This window comes from Cupressus sempervirens, chromosome 7 (genome assembly GCF_028749045.1).
Source record: "Cupressus sempervirens isolate cs-2001-9-10 chromosome 7, ASM2874904v1, whole genome shotgun sequence".
NCBI classification, from domain to species: Eukaryota; Viridiplantae; Streptophyta; class Pinopsida; order Cupressales; family Cupressaceae; genus Cupressus; species Cupressus sempervirens.
Window position 1 is genome coordinate 34,159,747 of NC_143124.1, and position 27,523 is coordinate 34,187,269.

General features: G+C 37.4%; 1 protein-coding gene and 1 long non-coding RNA gene across 2 annotated transcripts in view; one reads left to right on the top strand and one right to left on the bottom strand.

Annotated features, from left to right (window-relative positions):
- LOC149545291 (beta-galactosidase 8-like) overlaps window positions 1-27,133 on the bottom strand; it is a 219,321-nt gene extending 192,188 nt beyond the window's left edge. The window contains exons 1-9 of the mRNA XM_089790622.1: window positions 26,532-27,133; window positions 26,332-26,427; window positions 25,182-25,294; window positions 24,691-24,757; window positions 24,211-24,303; window positions 4,831-4,974; window positions 4,321-4,409; window positions 4,061-4,166; window positions 3,816-3,903 (exon numbers count right to left, since the gene is read on the bottom strand). Coding sequence (XP_089646748.1) covers window positions 3,816-3,903; window positions 4,061-4,166; window positions 4,321-4,409; window positions 4,831-4,974; window positions 24,211-24,303; window positions 24,691-24,757; window positions 25,182-25,294; window positions 26,332-26,427; window positions 26,532-26,705 — 970 coding nt within the window. The 5' untranslated portion in view covers window positions 26,706-27,133. The remainder of the gene's footprint in view (window positions 1-3,815; window positions 3,904-4,060; window positions 4,167-4,320; window positions 4,410-4,830; window positions 4,975-24,210; window positions 24,304-24,690; window positions 24,758-25,181; window positions 25,295-26,331; window positions 26,428-26,531) is intronic.
- On the top strand, window positions 16,610-17,654 carry LOC149545292 (uncharacterized). The gene is made up of 2 exons (XR_016354249.1): window positions 16,610-16,666; window positions 16,860-17,654. It is a non-coding gene; the product is annotated as an uncharacterized LOC149545292 (long non-coding RNA).
- Window positions 27,134-27,523: the final 390 nt, after the last annotated feature.

Genomic DNA, 27,523 nt, shown 5'->3' on the forward strand with positions numbered 1-27,523 from the left:
TAGGTGCTCTTGCACCAATGATGAAGGACAAGTACCTATAGTGACTAGTGAAGAAAATAACAAGAGAGAATAAATGCCCTGATACAAAAAGGGGGTTCCATTGCTACCCTCACTACAATGGCTGGAAGTAGTATCTTCAGGGTTCATGGCACACTTCATGGGAAGCGAGTCATAGTCATTATTGATAGTGGCGCCACACTCAATTTCATCAATTCTGTCATAGATTTGGTTGATACTGATATCATATTGGGCATCCAATGGATGGAGACCCTTGACCAGTACACCCAAAGTCTCAAGAGGATGGACTTTTCATTTGAGACGGATGGCAAGAAGGTCCTGCAAAAAAGAATGTCAAATAAAGGATCAAGGGAGGTCACAATCTGAGAGAAAGGGGTAGAAGGATAACATAATTGAAATCTAAACCCTATGGAAATGCACCAAACAACTATTGCAGAATACAGGAAAAACAACTTGAATAACACCTACATGCATTCATAAACTCACACAACCCATACTTCATGCTTGTGCATGAATGCTTCACAGAAAAGCCCTGGAAAATTATAAGTTTAATGAAAGATGGCTTTCACAACACAAAAACTATAATGATGCACTTGACACAAACTGCAACCTGCATACAAACAGCTATAAAGATGGGAAGGCAATATAAAATGCATAAAAGTGATCTCCAATGTATTATTGAATCTGCAAAAAAGAGGAGTTACAAAACTAATGCAAGTAGGAGCCAAGGACTGCAAAGTAGTCACAAAAACTCTTCAACTACAAAAGTTAGAACTCCTTACAAATGAGACTTCAGCCCATACTTATAGCCTTTTCAAGTCACATGAGAAAACAACAACTCCTTGGGGTCGGATTTGATCAATCAGGCCATTTTTTGGACCCATCCAAGCACATGAAAAAGGTGATTTAGTGCTGGAAAAGTCATACCCCCTCAACTTTATCATAATGGCCTACTCAGATTTGCACTTTTTTCCTATCGACAACTCATAAAGGCTCTGAAAAGTAACTCCACTCATATCTGCCCTCTTATCTTGATGACTGGCCAAAGCATATAGATTTGTCTTATCCCTTTAAAAAATACAGAAGGCCCACTGAAAAGCAACTCCACCTAGCAAAGTAAAACTCCACTCAACAAAGTAGAGTTCCATTCAACCTTTTCTTTATGGCAACAACCATTTACTGCATCTATAAATAATTGAAGCTCTTCTTGCTTGAAGTTGTAGGTGAAAATATGCTAACACTGCCAATTTTAGCAAGCATGCTAAAAATTGGTAACAGTAACTTTAAGTTAAACTCTAATTCCTTCACTCAAACCCCAATTCCTTCACTTGGGAGCACAATGATATAAAGAAATCGCCATGGACCACTTTCACTGAATATCTCACCAGTTCAAAGTGTTAATAACTAGAGAAATTCACAATTTCTCAAGCCAAATACAACTGCAAACTCTTGCACAACTCTTCAAATATCAAATGTTAAGAATGAATTGATTTCTCCACCCTTTGGCTTTTTGTTTTTCTCAATTAGGAAATCAATCAAGTGTCTTCTTGATAACACTTAACATAACTTGTAAGTGTATTTTCTTTTGTTGCATTTCAAATATGATATTTAATTACATTCCCCTCCAAAGTTAGGCACCAAAATTCAAATAAACATTTAATAATATTGAATGATGACTTAGGCCCCATTAAAGTATTAAACTTTATAATTCCCTTCTAAATACTTAACACCAAAACAACTTGTTATTGAATTGACTTTAAGAAGCAGTAATATATGTGCTTCTTCAAGTCCCACGTTGGCTTAGGATAATAAATAAATAGGCCTGCACATTATGATGTTCATTTAATGCATTTATAAAGTCAATTGGCCCCATTTCAATAAAAATATTATATTATAACTTTCATAATTAATTATTAAAAAGAATTCTTTATTAATAATTAATATCTTGAACTTGAGCCAATAAACTTATCCCACTTCATCAACTGATGAACCCTGCTAATACCAAGTACACTGCCAAAAATAGCAACATGGGCGTAATTGACTTATTATAAATATTAAGTCCCTCAAACTAAGCCAACTAAGGAATGAGTCAATCATTATGCATACCATGAGTCTGGGTTCCCTTGCCAGATATATGAACTCCTCAACAATGACTATAAATAGTAAGTCTTTGAAGAACAGCTCCAATCAGAGTTACTAAATCTCAACACTGCCACCAAACTGTTCAAACGCCCTGCTAAATATAAAAACCCTCACTTTCTTAAATTAGACACCATAAATACTAAGTGTGCCAAATTGATCCAAGCAAAGAGCAACTCTAAACATCCCTGAACTTTGGAGTGGGAATTGACCTCTGGTGCATCCAATTGAGACCCCCTAACCTTCTAGCTTAGCCTACGAGGGCCATTGATGCGCTTATCCAAACCACCAACCATGGTAAGCTAAAAAGAGGGCATTACATAATTTGTCTCCTAGGTCCTCAACTATAAATCCTTCTTCTTTTTCTCTGTTTGTCTCATATCTCACATCTACTTGAATTGCTTGATCAGAGTTATTAATAATCAATGTTTTTTTTTCCTTCGGTATATTATTCATTTCGGACATTGATTCTTTACTTCTTAATCTCCTCTATTGATTTTGAGATTGTTCTTGGTTTTCCCTTTCAATTCAATGCATTTCTCATCAATTTTTCCTTAATAAGACTTTGTTTTTGAAACCAATTGCCCCTTTCAGATATTATCTCCATATCTTTGTTGACCAATATTCTTGCCAGCTCCTAGTTTCCGGTTGAGGAAATCTTCTTCTACCCCAATGAAAGAACCTAGAGCATCCCCTATGATTTCGAGGGTTTAACCAATATTCTGATGTAAGATTGCGTAATTGAATCCATCATGGGAATTTCTCGAGTTCATGCTTGCAAGGATCAATATTGGGTTCCCATTCGATACAATAAAAGCTAAATCTTTTATACATCAATGCTTCCTACCCAATGTTTCCTCATTAAATAATTGGATTATCACAGTCTATTAGAAAATAACCTTCATAAAAGAGTTCTCACACTTAGTTGGCCATGGAAGCTTTCTATCCACCAATTTATAATATCCTCCAATTGACATCCTTGACTGCTCCATTTTACAAAGAGGTCATGGTTTCCATAATGCTCCCTTATAGGACTAAGAAGTTATGTGGGCATGATGAATGCTTTGGCCTCTTTCTCTACTCATTCTTTCCAATTCCTCATGTTTATGTGTTGATATTTTGTCGAGGGTGTCCTGCGATTTCTGAAATTGGGTCTTTGGCTTGTGACTTGTGTCTGCTAGACGCATCCTCTTCTATTTTGACGGTGCTTCCACCATTGTCAATTGGTACTCTGTTGACAATGGCTGGGATATTCTCAGTTGTGGAATGATCATGCTTATCGGTCCAATTTTCCTCCTTGTTCTTGAATTCTTTTCACCATGGATTTAGGTAGACATTTTTCGCACTTTACCAATGTGAACTGCAAATTTTCAATCTGCTGTTTGCTCATTTATTTATTTTTAAACAATGATTGCTCAAATATTGTAATTTAACATTTCTTTAAAGGATTTTATTTTAGGGCCTCAATTTGGAGCCACAATTATTTACCAATTGAGTTCATTCAAAAGACACAAACAAATAGTTGAATGTCAACATTTATCAGCATGATTGCAGACTAAGCTTGAAATGGATTTGGCTTTTCCTTAGTGGCTTCTGACTGTATTTCTTTCTTAAACATTTAGAGAATTATTTTAAAGTTTGGGCCTCAAATAACATACCATATTCATCAATTGGGGCATCATAATCATAACTTGTAGCAACAAAAGGGCCTCCTGCTGTGCGACCAAAGTTGGTTCCTCCATGATACTTCACCATGAAAAACTCAAGTATTAATTCAATCTGAGTCTAGTAGTTACCTCTATTAACATGGCTCGTAATTAGCTCTATTAACATATCACATTAAAATTAATCTCATTTATTGGTTTTTCTTGGAAACTGTTTTTCTTCCATGGAAAAGAAATACCATATAATAATTTTGCAATGCACCCCCTGTCTCAAAGAAGCGTGCAACACTAAATGCCAGGTCTTCGACAGGCCTATATGGCACTACACCACCAAATGATTGAAACCTGTAAATTAAACCACTGAAATATCTAAACACCAAACTTTCAAATCATAGGATGTCTATGTTTGAACAAAAATGGAAATACTTTGCATAATCAAAAGAAATTATATATAACCTTTTAAATAGAAATTTTTAATGGATAGCAGTCAAAAAAGTACCAGCCAACATAGTTTTCTGTCCAAAGTGCAGGTTTATGAATAGAATTGGGAACAAAGCCATCACAATAAAAACCATTGCAAGTGTTTATCTGCAATCCAAAATGGCCAGAATGTTATTTGAATTCTTAAATAAAATGATTTTTTTGGCAAAAAGTCTAAGCTTTGTTGTCTTTCCAGTATGAGTGTTTAAAGTTACGAAACAAAATTTCCAAACTAATTGATGCATGTTCATGTGGTTTGTGATCAAAACTATGAAGAAATGTGCAGGCACCATACTAACTGATGGTGCTAGTGGAAAAGAATTATGTTGTGAATCATGAATTTCTGTCACTTGGGTAATCTATTAATCTTCTAGCTAACATACTCTTATTCTCAACCTACTAAAAGGTTCTTACTGATGCTGCAATAGGATGTTCAATTAAAAGTTGCGTAATGAAAAAATAAATGGACTCAATACTGATCCAATAATTCATGATAATAAAAACCCCTTTAAAATGAACAGAGACTCACAATTGGATCAGGAGCATCTCCTTGACTGCACATTACCCAAGGAACACCTGTATTGAGCCCAACAGCCACAGATGCTGCCCATTTGACATATGACTGACCCGGTTCCCCATAATGGTCTTCAACAAGTCCATACTCATTCTCAACCTACAACAAATATAAATATGTTTACCATCAGTTACCTCCACTAGAAGAAAATGTTTATTCTTATAGAGTTTTATAACTTGCAAGTAGTAATCAATGCAAGATGCAAATGAGGCCTGCTGAACTGGAAAATGAATCATATATTGAAAGAAGCAAGAGGAATGGTGAGCCAATTTAATTTCATTAGCTTCTCCCACGAGTACTGGAAAGGGAGCAGTGAAGCTGTTCTTTTGCAAATGCTGGAATCTGCCAGGACACTCTAAGCCTCTTCATAAGTATGTACACTTCAGATTGGAAAAGCGTGGATCAGATTTTGGAATCATATCTGAGGACTGCACAGGGCTGAAATAGATACGGGTGAGTGAGAGAGAGCATCCCCTGCCAGTGCAGTGGTGCATATGTGTGCATACGTGCAAGCAGAGGGACTATAGCGGAGAGAAGATTCAATGGCTGGCCCCATAGAATTGTAGGGGACCTTAGAAGAGTAGTGGCCCGCATGCATGCACACCCAGATCTGAGGATTTTCACCGATGCAGAGAAATGTCTCAATTGTTTCACTTCATTAAAATTCCATCCATCTAGATATTTTAGTGCATTTTGACAATTGATGCCTCTAGGATTATAGTGCTAAATGTTTCCCTATGATTGTCACTCTAGGAGAAGTAATGCTGTCCTTACCATATTTGTTAAATTTGAAGCTATAGTTGAGTAAAGGTGAAAGGAGAATAAATGGTTCCTATGTGCTAAGACTTAAGTGTGTATTGTCATGTCCCCTTTCGAGCGACATAACTTTAACAGGGAATTTGCCTATCATCGACTCTCGTAGGCAAATGATTATGGGGAAGAGGGTCATTTTTGTCTCCCGATGATTACATTTTGCTCTTGGAGAATAATAATTCAGTAAGTGAGGCCTACTCGTTTCAATATTAAATTAAGGTTGTACTCTAACTTTATAAAGTTATTTATTTAATTTTATAAAGTTTAATAATTAAAGTACATCATAAAAGATGATTCCGGAAAACTTCTAGTAACTTCTCAGCGAAGTGAATAAATAGAGAACATAAGGCTCCCATTTGGACAAGCGGTTTTGTGGATTGGATTTCTATTATCAGTTAGAGCAATTTGTAGTCTTCGGTCTGCAAATTTCCAGAGGTCTTTGAGAACGAAAACTCTCTTAGATCTGCATAACTGAGGAGGTAAGATATCTTCCGAAGGGTTGCTCATTGGAGATGGCATTCAGCTATTTCATGATGGATTAATCTGGAGATTGATTTTTTAGGGTTCAAACGAGCAAAGGAATAAGGAATTTCATCCAGCTTCAAATTTTTTTTTTTTTTTTTTTTTAAATAAGCAAATTCGAATAAGGGCGTCATGCACTCCGTTGGGTTTTTCAAAAGTTTCAGCTAGATCCCAAATGTGGAAACGAAAGTAGTTATTAGGACAGTATTTGTGGGCAATTCGAGCACTGCCATCCATAATTTGTCTGAGACGGAGGAAATAATGCAAGAACGAATTCCGCTGGATACAAGCTGAACTCGATGGCAAGCGGCAGAATCAATCAGTGGCCATTCCATCAAGTCGACGAGACAAATATACCGCCTGTTGAAACGCGAATGGTTGTATGTCGTTCCGAGCGCACAAGCTGTTAAGACAGGAATATTAACTCATGACCGGTGTCAAACTTTTTCAAGGTTTTTAACTAAAACGACGGATCCCTGTTACATCGCATATCAAGCTAGAAAGGCATAAGTCACAGATTGCGGAATATATCGGAATTATTCTGACCCAGTTACGGCAAACAATTTAATGAATACCAAGTTGTTCCAGATTGCACTGTACACGGGCAGGCTGTACATCACCATCCTCAGCATCAGCATATATATATCGGCAAGTACAGAATTCGACTATTCATTTTCAGGTTTTCTTTTTTATTGATCTGGGTTGCTAATATAGGCATCCAGTTCTCATAAATTGCTAATATCGGATAGTCATACAACTAGTGAAAACTAGAAGCACTTATTTCAGAACTTGTAATAGATCTATCCAATGCAAATGATAATAAGATCTTTTTGAATATTATTGGTGTTACTAAAATTCATTGCATTCGTTACATCCTTTTGATTTGGTGGATGATTTAGAAACATTACATCTGTGTTCATCTAACGGTTGTACACCAAGTATTTGACGAATTGTCGCAGTTCAGTTTTGGTGTAAGTCAGTAGCTTGTAAGACAGGGTCCTTTCATGTATTTACTTAATTTACTGCAGTGTAATGAATAATTCAAAGGTTGATGCTAATGTGGTGTCCCCAGTTTACAAAGTTACTAACTTACACCAAAACTGAACTGCGTCAATTCGTCAAATACTTGGTGTGCAATCGTTTGATGAACACAGGTGAAATGTTTTAATTTATCCACCAAATAAAGAATATATATCGAATGCAATAAATTCAAAAGAGAGATCTTATTATCGTTTGCTTTGGACCGATCAATTACAAGTTCTGTAATGAGTACTTCTAGTTTTCACCAATTGAATGACTATCCAATGCTAGTAATGTATGAAAACTGGACGCCTATATTAGCAACCAAGATTAAATAAAAGGAAAAACCTGTAACAGCGGATACCCGAATTATGAATGTCCTGTACTTGCCGTTATATATATACTGGGGCTGGAGTCGGGAATGTGCAGCCTGCCGTGAACTGTGCACTTGGTATTTCGCCGTAGTTGGGTCAGAATAATCTCTGATATATTCCGCAATCAATAACTATGCCTTACTAGCTTGGTGCGCGATGTAACAGGGACCCGTCATTTTTAGTTAAACCTTGGGAAACATTAACACCGGTAGTGAAGTCCGTGTTCACGTTCTAACAGCTTGTGCGCCCAGAATCATTCGCGTTTGGAAAGACAGTACATCCGCCTCGCCGGTTTGATAGCATGGAATGATTACTGAATTGACTCCGCAACTCGTCACCGAGCTCAACTTGTTACCAACGGAATTCGTTCTTACATTCTTCCCACCGTCTCAGACAAATTATAATTAGCAGTGCTCGAATTGCCGACTGTAACAATTATTTCGGAGATCACTGTGGTGGGCGTACTTTCCAATATGCTCCGGTTATGATACGAAACCCTTAGACCCGACTCTATAAATCCCACGCTGCAGCCGCTTGACAACTTCCGGCTCACTATTTTATTAAATAATCCTCAAGACTTTCGCCCCTTTGGATTGTAACAAATTGCCTCGCCCTCCTTGCTAGCTTCAAACCTTGATAAAAAATCGATTCTTTAATTCATCCACCATGAAATGGCTGAATACCATCTCCAATGAGCAACCCTTCAGAAGATATCTCACTTCCTCAGTTATGCAGATCCAAGGGAGTTTTCGTTCCCAAAGACCTAATGGAAATTTGCAGACCGAAGACCACAAATTGCTCCAAAATGAAAAAATAGAAGAATCCACAAAATCGCCTATAAAAATGGGTGCCCCATGTCCTCTATTTATTCACTTTGTTGAGAAGTTACTGGAAGTTTTCCGGAATGGTCTTTTATAATGCACTTTATTATTAATCTTTATAAAATTAAATAAATAACTTTATAAAGTAAAGTACAATCTCAATTTAATATTAGAACAAGTAGGCCCCACTTACTGAATTATTATTCTCCGAGAGCAAGAATGTAATCATCTGGAAATAAAATGACTCTCTTTCCAAAATCATTTGCCTATGAGAGTCGATGATAGGAAAATCCCCGATAAAAGTTATGTTACTAGAAAGGGGACATGACAGTCCGCCCTTCCTGAAATTGCTTGTCCTCAAGCAATCTCAAAGCTGGATGCTGCAAAACTGTTTCATTTTCCCAAGTGGCATCTTCAACTGGTAAATCTTTCCATTTAACCAAATATTCTCTGATTACCCTTCTGCGGAGCTATTTTTCCCTGCTCTCCAAAATGAATTCCGGCACTAAGATCAATTTCCCCTCATCATCCAAAGGCGGTAATATGGTAGAAGGTACCACATTCTGTCCCAGCGCCTTTTTGAGGCGCGACACATGGAACACATTATGCACTTTACTATCTGCTGGGAGCTCAAGCTCATAAGCCAATTCCCCTATTCGCCTGGTAATTCTGAAAGGCCCATAATACCTAGGCTTAAGCTTCTCTGACCCACTCTTTTTGAGAGTAGATTGTCGAAATGGTTGAAGCATTAGGTAAACCATGTCACCCACCTCAAAGCTCCTCTCTGTCCTCCTTTGATTTGCATATTGCTTATACTGATTCTGTGCCCGAGCTATGTTATCCCGTAGAGTGCTAATAATGTCTTTACTTTCTTGAATCAAATTCTCAGCACGTGGAACCCAAACATCACCCATTAACAAGTCAATGAAACTCGGTGCATCATATCCATATAATGCTCGGAAAGGTGTCATCTGAATAGACATGTGGAAAGTGGTATTGTAACAATATTCACACAAATAAATCCATCTTACCCATGTCTTTTGCTGATCAGCCACATAGTTCCTCAAGTAGCCTTCCACCCACTTGTTTACTATTCGTCTGTCCATCGGTCTGCGGGTGATAACTAGTACTGGGTGTGAGCTCAGTGCCACATAATCGAAACACCTCCCTCCAAAAATAACTCAAGAATCTGCTATCCCTGTCACTGACAATACTACAGGGTATCCCATGTAATCTGAGAAGTTCTCTGAAAAAAATCTCAGCTACCTGTACTGCTGTATAAGTTGTGGTGATGGGAAAGAAATGAGCATATTTCGTTAGTCTATCTACCACCACATAAATACAATCACGACCCTGAGCCTTGGGCAACCCTGTAATGAAATCCATAGATATGCATTCCCACTTCTGACGCGGGATGGGAAGTGGCTGTAGGAGTCCTACTGGAAAGGTGTGCTCCTGTTTATTCTGTTGGCAAACAGAACACTCACGAACATACTGCAAAACATCCTTCTTGAGTCCTTTCCATGTAAACCGTTCCCATACCTGTCTATATGTTTTAAAGTACCCGGGATGACCAGCTATAGGTGAATCATGAAGAGCCCGCATAATAGACCATTTCATCTTCGATCCTGGGACTAAAAAGATCCGGCTTTTGTAAATGATCAAGTCATCCACAAGTGAATACCTCGTATCGACAATAGTCCCATCAACTATACCTGATGCCCATGGGTCTCTAACATATTCTGCAATAATCAAATGCTTCCAGTCCTCGGAGGTCTCAATCATCGAATTAAGGTGTGGCCTACGTGACAAGGCGTCTGCTACCACATTCTGCATGCCCTTAACATAAGATATATCAAAATCATATGCCTGTAGCTTACTTACCCATTTCTGTTGTCTATCATTGAGATCCCTTTGCCCAAGGAAATGTCTCAAACTGTTGTGGTCAGTTTTTATACAAAACTTACCACCTACTAAGTACTGCCTGAACTTAGCTAATGCATGCATGATAGCTAACATCTCCTTGTCATAAATGCTGAATGTTTTCTCTGGCCCACGGAGTTTTCTGCTCTCATATGCTATTGGGTGTTTGTCCTGCATCAAAACAGCCCCAATACCATCTCCTGAAGCATCACACTGGAGTTCAAATGGCTTCAAGAAATCGGGCAATGCTAGTACCAGGCATGAAGTCATGATCTCCTTAAATCTGTCAAAACAAGCCTGTGCCTTTGCTGTCCAAACAAAAGCTCCCTTCTTGAGCAAGTCTATCATAGGAGCTGCATGTCGCGAATATCCGCAAACAAATCTGTGATAGAAGCCACATAAACCTAGGAATCCTCTCAGCTGAGTTAGGTTCTCAGGAATAGGCCACTCCACAATAGCACGAATCTTATCAGGATCCATCCGTACTCCTTCTCTGCTGATAATATGACCTAAGTATAACAACTCAGTCATTCCCAAATCGCATTTGGACTCTTTGGCATACAAGGACTCTACCTGCAAGGTATTCAATACTGTCTCTAAATGCTCCATATGCTCATGCCATGTCCGACTATAAACCAAGATATCATCAAAGAAAACCAACACGAACTTCCTCAGCTGATGATGGAAGACCTTATTCATGGTAGACTGGAAGTAGCCGGTGCATTGGTCAACCTGAATGGCATCACTACGAACTCAAAGTGCCCACAGTGACATCTGAATGCAGTCTTCTCTATGTCCTGTTCTCTAACCCTAATCTAGTGGTAGCCCGATCTCAAGTCTATCTTACTGAAGTAGCATGCCCCATGTAGTTCATCTATTAATTCATCAATCCGAGGAATAGGATATCTATTCTTAATGGTCTTCTTATTCAGCATTCTGTAGTCAATGCACATCCGAAGAGAACCATCTTTCTTTTTTACCAAAACTACTGAAGAAGCAAAAGGAGACTTACTAGGTCTGATGTGTCCTGTCGCGAGAAGCTCCTTGATGGTTTTCTCTATTTCATCTTTGAGTCTCTTTGGATGCCTGTATGGAGTGATCATGACTGGTTTAGCACCCTCTTCTAATTCGATGATGTGCTCAGTCCCTCTATCAGGTGGTGTACCAGCTGGAATGTCGCTGAATACCTTACTATACTTTTCCCTCAATATCTGTATGTCTGGATGATATTCTGTCTTCTGTTGTTCCTCCTTCATAGGCATGAGAGTGCACATGGCTGCCCATTCAATATCATCATGTCTCACCAATCTTTCCAATCGTCTGAGAGAAATCGTTCGGACGTCACTATTCCGGATAGCTCTCAACACATGTTGCTTCCCATCTACCTCAAACTTGATCTCCATGTCTTTGAGTCGGAAAGTGACTTCGCCCAATAAACGTAGCCATGCCATACCCAAAACGATATCTAAGTCGCCCATATTAACCACATGGTAATCTGTTGTAAACTCATAATTGTTCAAGCGTAAGGGCATGTCTCTAACCATCCTATTACACTTGAGAGTATAACCATCAGCAACCTGTACTCGGAGACCCTCGAACTCCTCTGTCTTGATACCGCGGCGCTCAATCAATCGTGCATCAATGAAGTTGTGCGTTGCGCCTGTATCAACCAATGTGATCACCTTCTGTCCTGCTAAAACACCGCGTAACCTAAAGGATCCCTCCTGCTGAATGCTAGACAAATGCCCCTGCTGTAAATGCAATTCAGGTTCCTCTTTGTGTTCTGAATTCCCTGTTTCTCCCTTAGGCTCTGAATCGCTGTGATCATCCCCATTTGCTGTACTGTCGGAATCTGATCCTTCATAGTATGCCCACACAACTCTATTGGTTTTTCCTTTAGGTCTCAAAGGACAATCATGATCCCTGTCATATGGACCCTTGCAATAGAAGCATAATTTCTTCCTGTGCAAGTCGTTTAGTGCTTCTGCATCCAGGGTTGTAGTAGATTTTTCTTTGGTCTCAATGCTCTTTCTTTTATTCGTATCAAACTTCTTATTGTCTCTGAAAGAGGTAGTACTCCGAGAGGTGAACCTGCTAGAAGGTGTTGCAAGCTCCATACTTCGTGCTTTCCTCATAGCCTCCTACAGTGTTGGTGGGTCAAATGCCTTAATCCATCCCTTGAGGGGTTCTAACAATCCTTCTGTAAATAAGATAACTAACCTTCTTTCAGACACATCCTTTACCATAACTGACAATCTCTGAAATTTACTCATATAAACTTCCAAATTGCCTGACTGCCTTAACTGAGCGAGGTCGCAAAAATAAATCTCTGGATCCTTCTTATCAAAACGCTCAACCAATCTATCCACAAAGTCCTGGTAAGATGTTACCTGATTGTGCTGTAAGGTAACCATCCCATGTGACCACCAGTCATGAGCTGCGCCTTCCAGATGCAGGGTGGCGTACCTGATGGCATCTATCTCTGTCATAGGCCTCAATGCCAAGAATGTATCCAACTTATGAACCCAAGCTTGCACCGTCATCTGACCACTACCATCAAAAAATGGTAAAGTGAGTTTGCTAACAGCTCACTGTAACTCACTATCATGACCTCCTCTAGGCCTCCTATTCTGGTGGCTGCTCCTCATATGTTCTCTCCTTTGGTTCAGATAGCGATCAAAGTTCAATAGTTCACGCATATGCGGGGGTAATGCCTGCCATTCCGCAGTAGCAACTCTGAGATCATCCTGGAAATCATCTGGCAAGTCATCTTCTCCTATCTCCTGAGCCTCTTCCCTTAGGAAGGTGGGACAAGTAGGCCTATTTTCTGTCCATGATCTGCGCCTAGGAGCACCCTGTGAGCCTGCCACACTTCTATTATCATGATCAGATGTACCTCTACCTTGTTCCTGAATCCTGGGCTGAACAACTCTCTCCATTATGGTAGTCAAAGCTTGCAGTGATTGAGCTATTTCTTGCTGTCCGGTAGTCATGATTCTATAAAACTCTCTGGTTTCATCATCATCAATTCTGGGGAATCTCGGTGGACTCTGTGATTGTCTTTCACCCATATCTCTGTCCTTAAATATTTTTCTCCTGCGAATATAATATTTGGAATATGGTTGCATAAAATATTTCTACCCAACAGGATGGCAGGACTACTACTCTGATACCACTGTGGTGTCCCCGGTTTACAAAGTTACTAACTTACACCAAAACTGAACCGCGTCAATTCGTCAAATACTTGGTGTGCAATCGTTTGATGAACACAAGTGAAATGTTTTAATTTATCCACCAAATAAAGAATATGTATCGAATGCAATAAATTCAAAAGAGAGATCTTATTATCGTTTGCTTTGGACCAATCAATTACAAGTTCTGTAATGAGTACTTCTAGTTTTCACCAATTGAATGACTATCCAATACTAGTAATGTATGAAAACTGGATGCCTATATTAGCAACCAAGATTAAATAAAAGGAAAAAACCTGTAACAGTGGATACCCGAATTATGAATGTCCTGTACTTGCCGTTATATATACTGGTGCTGGAGTTGAGAATGTGCAGCCTGCCGTGAACTGTGCACTTGGTATTTTGCCGTAGTTGGGTCGGAATAATCTCTGATATATTCCGCAATCAATAACTATGCCTTACTAGCTTGGTGCGCGATGTAACAGGGACCCGTCGTTTTTAGTTAAACCTTGGGAAACATTAACACCGGTAGTGAAGTCCGTGTTCACGTTCTAACAGCTTGTGCGCCCAGAATCATTCGCGTTTGGAAAGACAGTACATCCGCCTCGCCAGTTTGATAGCATGGAATGATTACTGAATTGACTCCGCAACTCGTCACCGAGCTCAACTTGTAACCAACGGAATTCGTTCTTACATTCTTCCCACTGTCTCAGACAAATTATAATTAGCAGTGCTCGAATTGCCGACTGTAACAATTATTTCGGAGATCACTGTGGTGGGCGTACTTTCCAATATGCTCCGGTTATGATACGAAACCCTCAGACCCGACTCTATAAATCCCACGCTGCAGCCGCTTGACAACTTCCGGCTCACTATTTTATTAAATAATCCTCAAGACTTTCGCCCCTCTGGATTGTAACAAATTGCCTCGCCCTCCTTGCTAGCTTCAAACCTTGATAAAAAATCGATTCTTTAATTCATCCACCATGAAATGGCTGAATACCATCTCCAATGAGCAACCCTTCAGAAGATATCTCACTTCCTCAGTTATGCAGATCCAAGGGAGTTTTCGTTCCCAAAGACCTAATGGAAATTTGCAGACCGAAGACCACAAATTGCTCCAAAATGAAAAAATAGAAGAATCCACAAAATCGCCTATAAAAATGGGTGCCCCATGTCCTCTATTTATTCACTTTGTTGAGAAGTTACTGGAAGTTTTCCGGAATGGTCTTTTATAATGCACTTTATTATTAATCTTTATAAAATTAAATAAATAACTTTATAAAGTAAAGTACAATCTCAATTTAATATTAGAACAAGTAGGCCCCACTTACTGAATTATTATTCTCCGAGAGCAAGAATGTAATCATCTGGAAATAAAATGACTCTCTTTCCAAAATCATTTGCCTACGAGAGTCGATGATAGGCAAATCCCCGATAAAAGTTATGTTACTAGAAAGGGGACATGACAGCTAAGTAGATAATACAATAGAACAAGGAACTGAATCTTGTTAGCATTTTAAATCATCTTTGGAAGACAACACAAAATGGAACAATGTTCAAAGTAAAAACTTTATACCAATAACATGGGGAAGCTTCCTAAGATCTAGTCATAACCAAAACCTAAGATAAATTTGTCCTAGACAATAAACTACAACAAGATATATAAATATGCACACTTTACAAGAATTTGTAAGGAGGGATTTTGAATAAATGGAAATAATGATCTAGACTGTTGTCTCTAATGAAAGCACTAGATTCTTGACAAGAATGCCTTGCAAATAGCATTTTTATCAATCAAAGTGTAAAATAGGTAGTCTAATACACAAACAAAACTTTCAAGCTAGCTAAAACAGAGACAAACTACACCATCCAAAACAAATTAGAAGGAATAACAATTTGAGCCAACAAAATATGTATAATCCTAAGACCCTTGGAGTCCTCAAAGCTGCTAGAAGTTAGGTCAACAAACAATTGTTTTGTGCCTCTGCACTCCAAGCTCTACAAAAACAATGTGTATTTTCCATTATGACACTAAATTTAAGCATTCAAAGATAAACAACTCCACACATAGTAGATTTGTTGGAATTGTTTGTAATATCCCCATTTTCAAGCTCCCTAATAGTGCAGTTGTCACTGACTAGATAGGTTTGTGCCAGCATGTTCAAAGTTGGTAATTTGATGTAACTAGTGAGCTCAAATAGTTTAGAGAATTCATATGACACTTTCAAATGTTCTTTCCATCTTCTTGTCATACTTGTCATAGGTGTTTGTTAGGTTTACTCAAGGTTGGCAGTAATTTGAGCCCCGTAGTCTCCCAAGCAATTGAGAGATCATGATCAGCTCGAATGGAAATTTGATCAAGTTGAAGTGTTATACTTGCAAAAGTGGGAAATTGAGAGTGAAAATACGGGATTTCCATTAAGTGCAAGAATTGCGAAAATATGGTAAAATGTTGTCAAGATCAGGAATTTCCTTCTAGGGTTTTTTTCCCATTCTTCAGGAGAAAAATGGAACCAAGAGTTCACTGATGAAAATTTGCTTCAAGAGTTAAATGATGCATAAGGAATCATGTGTCATATTTAACAGATATATTAGACACGGCGTTGGAAGTGTAATGTCCCCTTCAAACTTAAGTAATTGGTAATTGTTAGCCTATTATGGGTTCCCTCTTAGACTAGCGTTTTTGGTTAAGGAGACTTTGGACAATTTAAATAATTAAATGTATATCAAACTCTGTTTCTCTTAGACATTAAACACTTAAAGTGCTTTTCCTTCAACATTGTTTACTGACCATGTTTGGATAAGTGAAATATTTTACTATTCATTATTATCACCTAAGTTGAGTACGCATATTATTTTATGGAGTCGTATACGTCCTCTAATCTTTAATTCCTCAACTTCCTTGTGATAAAATGGATTTCAAATATTATTGTTCCTTGGTGTTGAGTAGTGGAGGGGAGTTTCAAAATTATTTACTTTTATGTTGACATGGGTAGTGGAGCATGAATCATTTACTACACTGGGCATTTTGGAGGAGGGAAATAAAGGAAAGATTTTTCATTCCATGCAGAGTGCACACAGGAAGAAATGCTGGAGGATATTGTTTTCCAGGTGGGAATTTTTGGTAAGTATTGAAGGTAGATAATCTTGAAGAATGCATTCTCTTTGTGTGTGAAAGATTGCACCAGGAAAATGGGACTGAATGCTTCATTTTAGAAGCAATATTGTTTTTTTAATTGGCAGAGGTTTTGGGTTTTCAGATTGTAGGGTTTTTGTAGAAGAATATACTAATGACATTTCTGACTTTCACTGTGTAGGATTATTTTATCATTTTTGGTAGATTCTATAATGCTGCTGAATTAAAGTTTGGAAGGAAATTATTGATTAAGTCAGCTAAGGCAGGTTATTAAGACTTTCCTCTGTGAATGCTTTGCTTGATTTTCCTATCCTGGATGCTTTATTAGAAACAAGAACCCCAATTATTTGGACTAGTCTGAAATTTTTGGAGCAAATCACACCTTCCATTTCATGGCATCGTTTCTGAGCAGCTTTTCATTTTAAGGAGTTCAGTGTGTATGGTGTTGAAAACTTGCATGGTAATTAGGAGTTGGTTGACTTACATTCGGTGATGCCAGGAAGCCTTTTCTCTTCTACAGATCTTATTGAAGGTTCACTTGCAGGTTTGGAGGTGACTCTGAAAAAGACTTAAATGTTCTGGAATTTACTACAGCAGTATACTGCCAGTTATATTCATCATTGAGAAGGGTTTTCAGATATGATTTGAGTGAACAAGGATTTCTCACAGGGCTGCAGGTCGAATTAGTTCACTGAGAAGACTTATTGTTGCACTGGAGGTGCTTGTCATCATGGTTTATGTCCCTTTTTTTCCTGAAATTAATCGTCAGTAGGAGAGTTTGTTCTCAGACCTGCAATTCGTGAACTTTGAGGGTCTTTTACCTTCTGTCAAATTAAATGTATGCAATTGTGTAGCTGACTTCTCAAATTGATGCATTGTAATCAAATTTGCAAATAACTGGAAGCTCTAGAAAAAGTAATCCTGGACTTTATTGGTTGAATGCTAAGTTCATACATCTGCAGATTAAAGTATACAATCTTTGCTTGTAGTAATGATTATGAACATTGGAAAATTGTACATAAGATTGTGTGTGTGTGTGTGTGTGTGTGTGTGTGTCTGTGTGTGTGTGTATATATATATATATATATATATTTGGCAAATTGTACATAAGATTATATATATATATATATATGTATGTATGTATATGTATATGTATATGTATGTGTGTGTGTGTGTGTGTGTATAAACTTTATCATTTTGTATGATTTACTTATATTATTAGAAATAGTAATGATTTAGCTATTCAAAGCACTCATGACAAGTATCAATCACAGTATTAATTAAGACTATAAGGAAATGAGTCTCTTGCAATTGGGTTTGCAAGGTAGTTGGCCCTATTTCCTAAGTGATTTAAAAAGGGGACATTACAATTTGTGTGGACAAAATCCTGTTGATGTGACTATTACGCCAGTACATGTAGGATAAAGCACCCAATGTTTCAGGATGAAACACCAAATACTGAATACTCTCTTGAACAAAGACACCACGGATGCCAAAGATTGCAAAGAAAGATCATTGAGGCAACTCCAAGATTCCTTCCAATGGTGGACTTAACGCGCTTATAATGATGCGATATGCTGATATGACAAAAGGATTTATGCTAGTTCACTAAGACTTTGTCAACTTGACTTTACAAATGATAGTGCAATGAAATGCTGTGACTTACAACCTGTGAAATGAAATGCAAATGAACTTAAGCTTACAAATCTAAACTACTTGTACTTCTACTCTAGGATGCAAGAGATTGTGAATATCCTTGTAACTACTAGATTTTGTCCTAACATCAACTCTACCAAACTAGTGAAATCTTCTATGATAAACTAAAAGATGTTCAAATTACTACAATGACATTTACACCATCCATGGATGCATGCCAATGATTAGGTAGGAATGAAGTTAAGCTTATAATTATGCCATTCAACCACTCAAGGTAAATATACAATCAGCAAGCAGCTAATGGTTTGGTCTAAGCAAGTTCAACAAAGATGTATCCACAATTACTTTCATCCAACTTAACAACTTAAAGAAAATTCTCGACCTAAGTACTTAAAGAAAATTATATTCTAAGTGAGCTATAGAAAGTAAAGCCCACGAAGATAGCTGAAAGAACGAGGGGGAGGGGGGGAATATGTTATGCAATTAAAACATCACCCAATATCTTTATTAAATCTGAAACATGTAAAGAATAGATGTGACAACCATAGGAAGATAACCATGCACAATAACACCAGATATGTTAACTAGGGAAACCCTTGATCAAAGGGAAAATCCCTGTGGGAATGGTGCCCACAAGATAATGTACTAATATAGAAGTTCTTTGTGAAAGGATAGACCCTGTTAAGAGTCAATGAAATACAATCAATACATAGAGTCCCTATTAGGAGACTTTGATTCCTTGTTAGAAGATTCCAACCCTATTACGAGTTGAAAGCAGGACAACTGGACCCACTGTCCAAATAGCCTCAAAACAGTCTTCATTAGACAATCTTTTGGATAGGCATATCCAAGATCTGAACTGACTAAATAGCAACTCATTTGCCAATACAATTCCTTTGAAGCTCACACTACATTATCAACATCAACCTCTATTCTAATCAAACATTATTGCATCCAAAGTTCACTTAAACAAGAAAAATGATCTCACTGATGATTACAACCAAGGAAACAATCTTTTCTTTATACCAAGTCCTAATACAAGTATTGAGTTGGCCTTGAGGCTTTCCCAATTTACAATAATAAAATAGGACATCAATAAGATATTGCAATACACATTACATTTAAACTGTTCCCATAAGAATTTTATCACTAGTTGGCCTCAGGGGAATCATACGTTGAACAATCTTCACCAAACCTCACAGAATGAACATTTTTTTTCGGCATTCACCATCAAGAACATAGCATCTTGAACATGTCTTTGACCATCCTCTAGGCTCACTTAACCAAATTCTATCTCTACTAAAAGATACAGCTAATTTACCAATACACGCTTTCCAGAAACTCTCTTTGATAGTTGCCTCCAGAAAACATCGCATGACTTTATTCCCCCTAATAACAATTGCAAGTAATTACAATGCCAAATAATATGCATAAGCTTATTAAATGATAGAACCTGGCAATAGAAAGATCAATGTTGGATACTTGGGGATGATAATTGACCTTAGTCAACAAGTGAAGGCCTTATATGCTCAAACACTTCCACCCAAGTACAGTTTGCAGCCCCTTAAAGACGCCAATCCACAATATTGATTGCAGCTTGTCCAAATTGAAACGCTATTCTCCAAAGGATGACCGCAACTGAATTAACACCAAACACCATGTCAATACCTCTAATTTATCACAAATCCCCAACCATCCAGTCCCAGCACTTGCATTAGACTTCTAGTACTGATCATCTGAGCAACAATGTATGTTTGTCCTCCCAACTCCATAGAGACACATAAGATTTTCTTCCTATCCTGCTTGATATCAAAACTCACTACAAAAGATCCCCATGCTCCAAGATAAATATGAATATTTCCTTCCAAGATGGATCCCACATCTCTGAGATCCTACCATGAAGCTTGCCTAGGGAAGGCCAAAAACTACTAAATTTTCTTAAAATCCTGTTTTTGTAAAAATAATTGTATTTTTTGCAACCTCCTTGGCATTTTCATCTAGATAGACTGAGAACTTCTCTATGAGTGGCTCAAAACATTTTGGTCTCAAAACACTCCCATTGGGACCCTTTTTTACCACCTCAATATGCAACCATCGATCTAGGATAGCATTCTCCTTCCCCATTCCATTATTATGAAAAGCTATCACAAAACTTATGACAAGCTGTCACAAAACTATCCATGGGCCTATTCTTGGGCTTACAAAGATTCTACTTCCTACGGCTAGCGTGTCCATGGAGACCCGACAAAACAACTAGGGCCATGGAAGGACCACCCAACTCGAAACCCTTGAAGTCTGATATCAGTATTCTATTCTTTAGAAAAATTCCATTGTGGCCAATATCAGGTAAAGATTCTGCAGATTTAAGGGAAACCGGCATGAAGCAGTACATGAACGCACCCCTGGCAGTGTTCCCATCCCCATCCCTGTGTACTTCAAAACCCAAAGCAGCACTGTGATGGGGCATACAATGCAACCCATCAGAGGCTTGAAGAGTCTTATCAAAAGACTAAAAGAGTGGCTTCCCCTACACAAAAGAATGTGCCATGATCCTGGACAAAACCCTGAATAAAGAGGTGGGAGAGAGAGAAAAAAAGTGTGCCCATAAGAATGTTTGAGAGGTGGTGTTGTTGTGAATGTTCATCTAAGAAATTCAACTTTTTAATTGCCATTGTCTCCGTGCTAGTAAGTTTTGACCAATTAGAACGATCCATAAGGTTTACGGTTACAAAAGAGATAATATTAGGGTGCAAGATCTAGAACAGGATATCCACGGCACACTAGACCATTCTGCTAGTAGTAAAATGAATCTTCAGAACCTATGATATACAAGTAGGTGTGTATTGGCACACACTTCCAAGATAGGACACGGACTGTAATTACATGGTATCAGACCACAATCTAAAGAGTGTCAATGAGCATTTAAAACACTACACACTCATTTTCTTATATGTCCAAACAAGTTGTTGTCGATAAAATTATAAAATAGTCGACGGGTAGATTAGCATTTAGTCATTAATTATTATGTAGCCGACGAGTAGAGTTAATTATTTCTGAATGGGCGTGACGGTTGAGTCACCCCTTCAGAATGGTATATGTACGCCATCCAAAATGGACTTTGGATCATTGTTGTAATTATCATTGTAAGCACTATGTAATCTCTTTAGCATATATGCGAATAATAAAAGGAGTTTTGCTATGACATGTTCTTGTCTATAGCCTATATGCATTAATCTATTTACGGAATGATGTTGTCGGATAAAATTATAAAACAACCGACGGGTAGATTAGCATGTAGTTGGTAATTGTTGTGTAGCCGATGGACCCCTTCGGTAATTGTTATGTAGCCGACAGACCCCTTCAGGAAGGTTCTTTGGGAAGTATATGTACACCATCCAAGATTATTGTAATCATCATTATAAGCACTATGTAATCTCTTCGGCATATATGCGAATAATAAAAGGAGTTCTACTATGACATGTTCTTGTCTATAGTCTGTATGCATTAATCTATTTACCCCATATGGTAAACACAAGTCTCCTAAACAATGTTCGCATTTTAAATTGTGATTCTTCATGGAAAGCATCTCTTTTCTTCATTAATTGATTGCATCTCTTTTGTTCATATCATGATGTTTATGGTATGCCTCATCATTCAAGCTGACTGACCACTCATTTGTGTTCCCTTTGACCATATACCTCATCCCATGTCTGCAAATTCACTTAAGCCGGTTAAAAGTTTTTTTCTCTCTAAGTTCTTTGTGCACCTTCAAGTATAATACAATACTAAACAATTAAAATAGATTTTGCAAACACAAATCATAAATTTTAGCTACTCTAACACTGGTCTCTAATAACACCAGGTTTTATAACCTTGAAGGTGTAATGTTCCTTGTCCGGACAAAGAGGAGTGCGGTGGAGACAAAACCGTATGTCAAACTTTTTGAGTACGGAGGGATATATGGATTGTGGTGTACGTATGGTGAAGAGGACCCCCATACGGTGGTTGGTAGTAGAAGATCAAAAATGAAGTACGGAGGGGATGGAAATGTATGGAATATGAAATGTGGAATATGGAAGTGTATGGAGGAGTACAGAGGGAGGCAGTACAAACGACAAATGGAGGGAGGTAGTACAATGGATGGAGGAGTTGTACAGAGATTGGAAAGAGAGTACAAACTTATATGCAAATGTTAAAACAACAAATCCATCAAATCAATGCCAAGCACAAATAGATATTAAATACCGATATTCTCGAAAAGATCGTGCTCCGATTTTCCAGATCAAGCAAAGTATTACAAGCGACGAAATAGGGGGAGGATTGAGTCCCACCGAAACCGGTAGGGAAGATCTCTCACTTCCCAAATGACGAACAATAGAGAACTCCAACTGGAATTCACAGTAGAAAGAAAATAATCCAAATTGCATGCCTAAAACAACCTACAAGAAGGCCTTATAAAGGGCTTCGGGGAAGCTTCCTGAACGATTACAAAAATGCCGACAAGCGGACAAGTGCTATGTAATGTCCCCATTTTAGCAGTTGACCAAGTGTGAGTGCGTTACCCTTGTTCTACATGGTCCCGAGGGCTAACGAAGGGTTTAATGGGATCCTGGAGTGTTTTGGCCTAGTCATTTCCAATTTGGGCCAAAACGAAGTTGATTTACTCAGTTTCAGGCATACTTACTATTTTTAGTGAGTCGGCAGGACACAGTGCAGGTCAATTTTGGTAATTGGATTCGATACTCCTCAGTGAGAGCTTTCCGATGAGCCATCACTCGCATTATTCGGAGTCCGATTGCTAATACATTTTAATGCCTGAAGTTTTATTAAAGTAACGTCTAATTTAATTGTAAAATATTAAAGTGTTACTTTAATATTTATTTTTATGGTGATGTGTACCCAAGGGAGACATAAGGGGTATTTTAATATATGTTTTATATATTACACATATTTTATCCCACATTGCCCATATGAGTTGAGTAGACCCTTGGAAATAGAATAAAAGGAAGCATTTGTGGCTTCATTAGGCAGGTTGAATATGAGAAGAAATTGGTGTGTGAGTTGCAGCTCCATTCTTGGCATTTGAGGACGTTTATCCTCTCTTGTACCATTCTAGACGTCATTCCCTTGGGGTTTGGCCTTTGGAATTCTTTGTTATCGGCTTCATTATCAGGCAGTTTAGTTGCATTTCCGGCTACAGGCGGATTTGGTATTTTGCTCATATCTTCTTCACTACTTGTCCGACGCTTATGCCGCTTTGAGAGAATGATATTACAAAGGTAGTGGACTGATTGAAGGACAAAGCAGTGTAGCAGCAAGTTCGAAAGCATGTGCTGGAGTATTATGTCAATAATGCTGAAGTAATTAGTGAGTTGATAAATCTGCCATGTATTTGGTTTTATGAATTCTGAAAATAACATTTATTTGGCTGTAGTTCATTTCCACTTTTGCATATTATTGTAGTTTCTTTCTTGTTTATGTTGTATGATACCAATTCCATGCACAAACACAACAAACAAATAAATGTTTGATTTATGGAGTTATAAGGGGTTTAAAACATTAAACAAAGAAATAAGAGGTTGAATGCAAACTGTTTGACATAATTCCTTTCAGCAATTTGGTTTAGTTTTTGGGACATTCAAGGGTGCCCATTACATGCTAAACAAAAATAACGGGTGGGCCCAAGAGATTAAGAACATTGATTTTTGGCCACATAACAAAAAAATTATTATTTAATAATATTGGGGACATCACAGAAGGATCTCTTTATCATTTTAATTACCCTTTTTATCCCATGCACATTCTTCAGAAAAAAAAATCGCCCTCAAATAATCTTACTTTTAAGAGAGAGAAAAGAGAGGGATGAAAGAATAAACCTGACACAAGATGATAGATCCACCTTGGGATGCAAAAAGTTTCTCTTCCTTCATCATATCCACAATCTTTATTGTAAACCTTTGCATCTCTTTCTGGGCAACAAAATAAAATTAACAATCAGATTCTGAGATTGAGTGTGAAGTATTGAACATAGGTACCTTACCAATATGACTATTAATAGCAGGACATTGTATACAGCTGTGGATTGAGATCCACCCATGGTCTGATACATCTCATTAATCTTGCAGGGAATTATAATCACTATAAGAGCTTTATACATCTTGTTTCATATAAAAATGGCAATGTTAGGCAGTGTAGTGATATAATGCTTTGGTTTATCTGTACTCACAAAAAGAGTTGTCTTCACTCTTAATGGACCAAATATAATGATCTTCCACAAAAAAGGTTAAAAATCTTCTTGGAGAACACTGCACTTAGCTAAAAATTTACAGATTGTGGAAGCAGAAAGACCAATAAACCTTGAAAGGAACATTATCTGTTCGAATCTCAATTCCTGGAATAAAGTGCAACCAGATGGGAAATCCCCTGCATCATGTCAGAGCATAATCTTCAGTCAACAAAATTAATAATATTTCCTTCTATCTTCACAAAATCCAAAAGAGAAAATTTACGAAATTCAGAAAAAGAAACAGCATTTTACTGATTGAGATGAAGATATAAATGTTCCAGACATATATGTCCCACAAGGAGCATTCAGATTTAGTAGATGTCAACGAGGACATAACATCTCAAAGTCAACAAAATCACACTCCAATGAGAAGACACATTACAAGTAAGGAGCTGAGGCTTCCAAAGTGTAATAAAACACATATCACCAAACAAATATTGCAAAAACAAGCATTTAAAGTTAAAAAGAGGCAAGGCATTCACAATTAATGAAAATTAAATACTTTTTTCCTTTTTCTAATGTAACTTATTTGCTTTAAATAAGATGGAGAATACAGCAAACCCATAATTCCACTCTGCACATGCATAAGGACCAATCCGCAGATGCACAAAAAGGCCAGCCTGCTGCACTGTTTTGACAAATCTCACCAAATCAAACCTTTCTTCAAAATAATACTGCAAAATTCAAACAGAAGATTGTTAACCTGGCAGATTGCAGTACAAGTCAATTCATTCAATTTATAAATATAAATCCCACCACAGACTAATTTTAGTTCCATGATTCAGAACAAAAAAACAATTATTATGCTTTAATGTAAATACACATGGAAAGAGTAAAAAAATTGCTCACTCTACATATCTTAGTTAAAGGCTGAATAGCCAAATGGTAGAGCAATCCAACAACAAATATAAGGCCTTAGTTTCATTAGGGATGAATCGGAGATTGAACGTGGCATCAGTGACAAGCTAGAGCCCTGGGTACGGAAGTGTGACTCGAGGGACTTTTGAGAACATTGTAAACCCCCTCCTTAGAAAACGGCAACTCAATGGTATGGATATCCTAGATTTAAATCATAGCTAGTCAATAAAATTCAAAATTGAATGAGGTAATTACATACTTGACTTATTTTATCCCCTCAAATATCTTGTTGGGAGCGTAATGTGGTTCAAATCATCTTGCATGCGTGAATGTATACCGAAAGACCTGATGCAAATTCTCCAGAAGGCACAAACAATTGCTTGTGTGAATGTATACCAAAAGGCCATAAGAAAATTTGCCATATGGCACAAAAAATTGTATGTGTAAATGTATATCCAATGACCAAATAAAAGTTTCCAGAAGGCGCAAATAATTGCATTTGTTAATGTATACAAAAACGCCATAGGAGCATGTTTCATAAGACACGAACAATTGCATACGTGAATTTATAACCAATGACCAAAGTAAATTTATCCAGAAGGTAAAAACGATTGAATTTGTAAGTTTCTACCAAAAAACCAAACGAGATTTATACCAAAAAACCAAACGAATTTTTTTCCTAAGATGCAAAAGTTGAATGTTATTTCGAGTCTCATTGTTCTTCTTGGATCATATGGCCAATGGGCGTTAACTGTTCTTCTAACTACGGAGTCTCACTGAGCTAATTTGATCATCAGAGCATTTATTCTTCTTCTATGTACCAATTCAGATATCAGAAACATTATGTATCTACCTGGCCTTGTACAGGTTCATGATTGTCCCAAAATACATAGGTTTCAATAACATCCAAACCTCCATCCTTAGACTTTTGAATAAGGTCCGGCCACATCTGAAAAATAGAAAGATAAAGTGTAGTTTATAAGAATCGGTCAATTAAGAAAGACTTTCTAACAGGTGTTTTGAAAATGGCTAATTAAATTACAGCATGATTACCTCAGGAGTACTTCGTGGGTAGTGGATGCTGCCAGAGATGAGAATTCTTCGTTGTCCATTGATAACTAGAGTTCTATGATCATAAGTCACATTGCCACCTTCACATTGTTTGGAAATACAATTGCAGAGGACTGCAAAGAGTAGAACACCCAAGAGTTTCTTCATGGCGGCCATAGACGTGAACAATGAGTTCCTTGCATTCCTCCATTTTTGAATTTGATCATTTTGAATTCACAAGAACGTTGTTGTTTGGGAAAAAACAAACAGCATATGGACTAGGAGGGCTTTTTTTTTTGTGTTACTTTCTAAGATTAGGGCCCCACTATGTCATTCTGATATTTATAATAGAATTAAGCATGAGCAGAGTTCTCGTGTTTGAAGTTGTTTTTACCTTAATGGTCTTAGTGATCTGTTGACGTTACCATCTTCATTTTATGTTTGATTAATGTTTCCATACTCTATTCAAAAACATGTTTATTCCTTCACATAAGTGGAGATAGAATCATCTTGTTTGCATGCCTGAATTTAGGTTTGGGTTACGTAGGTTGTGTTTTTAAATTGGAGTGATTTCTGGAGAGTGGAAATGAATTGTTTGTATATAGTTGGATTTGTTATACAATTGATTTTTTTTTTTAAATGGTTGTTTTAATTTTTTTAATGTAGTTAAGGAGGTCCAAAACATTTTAATTTTAATGTAGTTTAGGAGGTCCAAAACATTATATAGAATTGTGAGAGTAATATTTTTTCATTTATGTTGTCAATAAGTTGATTATGTAAAAGATAATTAATATTAGCTTAGAAATGATGAAAGATAATTTATCATATTATTTATCAAAATATTGTCTTTAATGTCATGTGGTTGATTTCAATGAAGGCTGATTTGTAAATGTGTCATTTAAGTGAGCTATATGCATAATTATATTTTTGTGAGTTCCTTGTAAATTTTGAATTTTGAATTTTTGAATTTTAAAAGTGTAGAGTTTATATTAGGG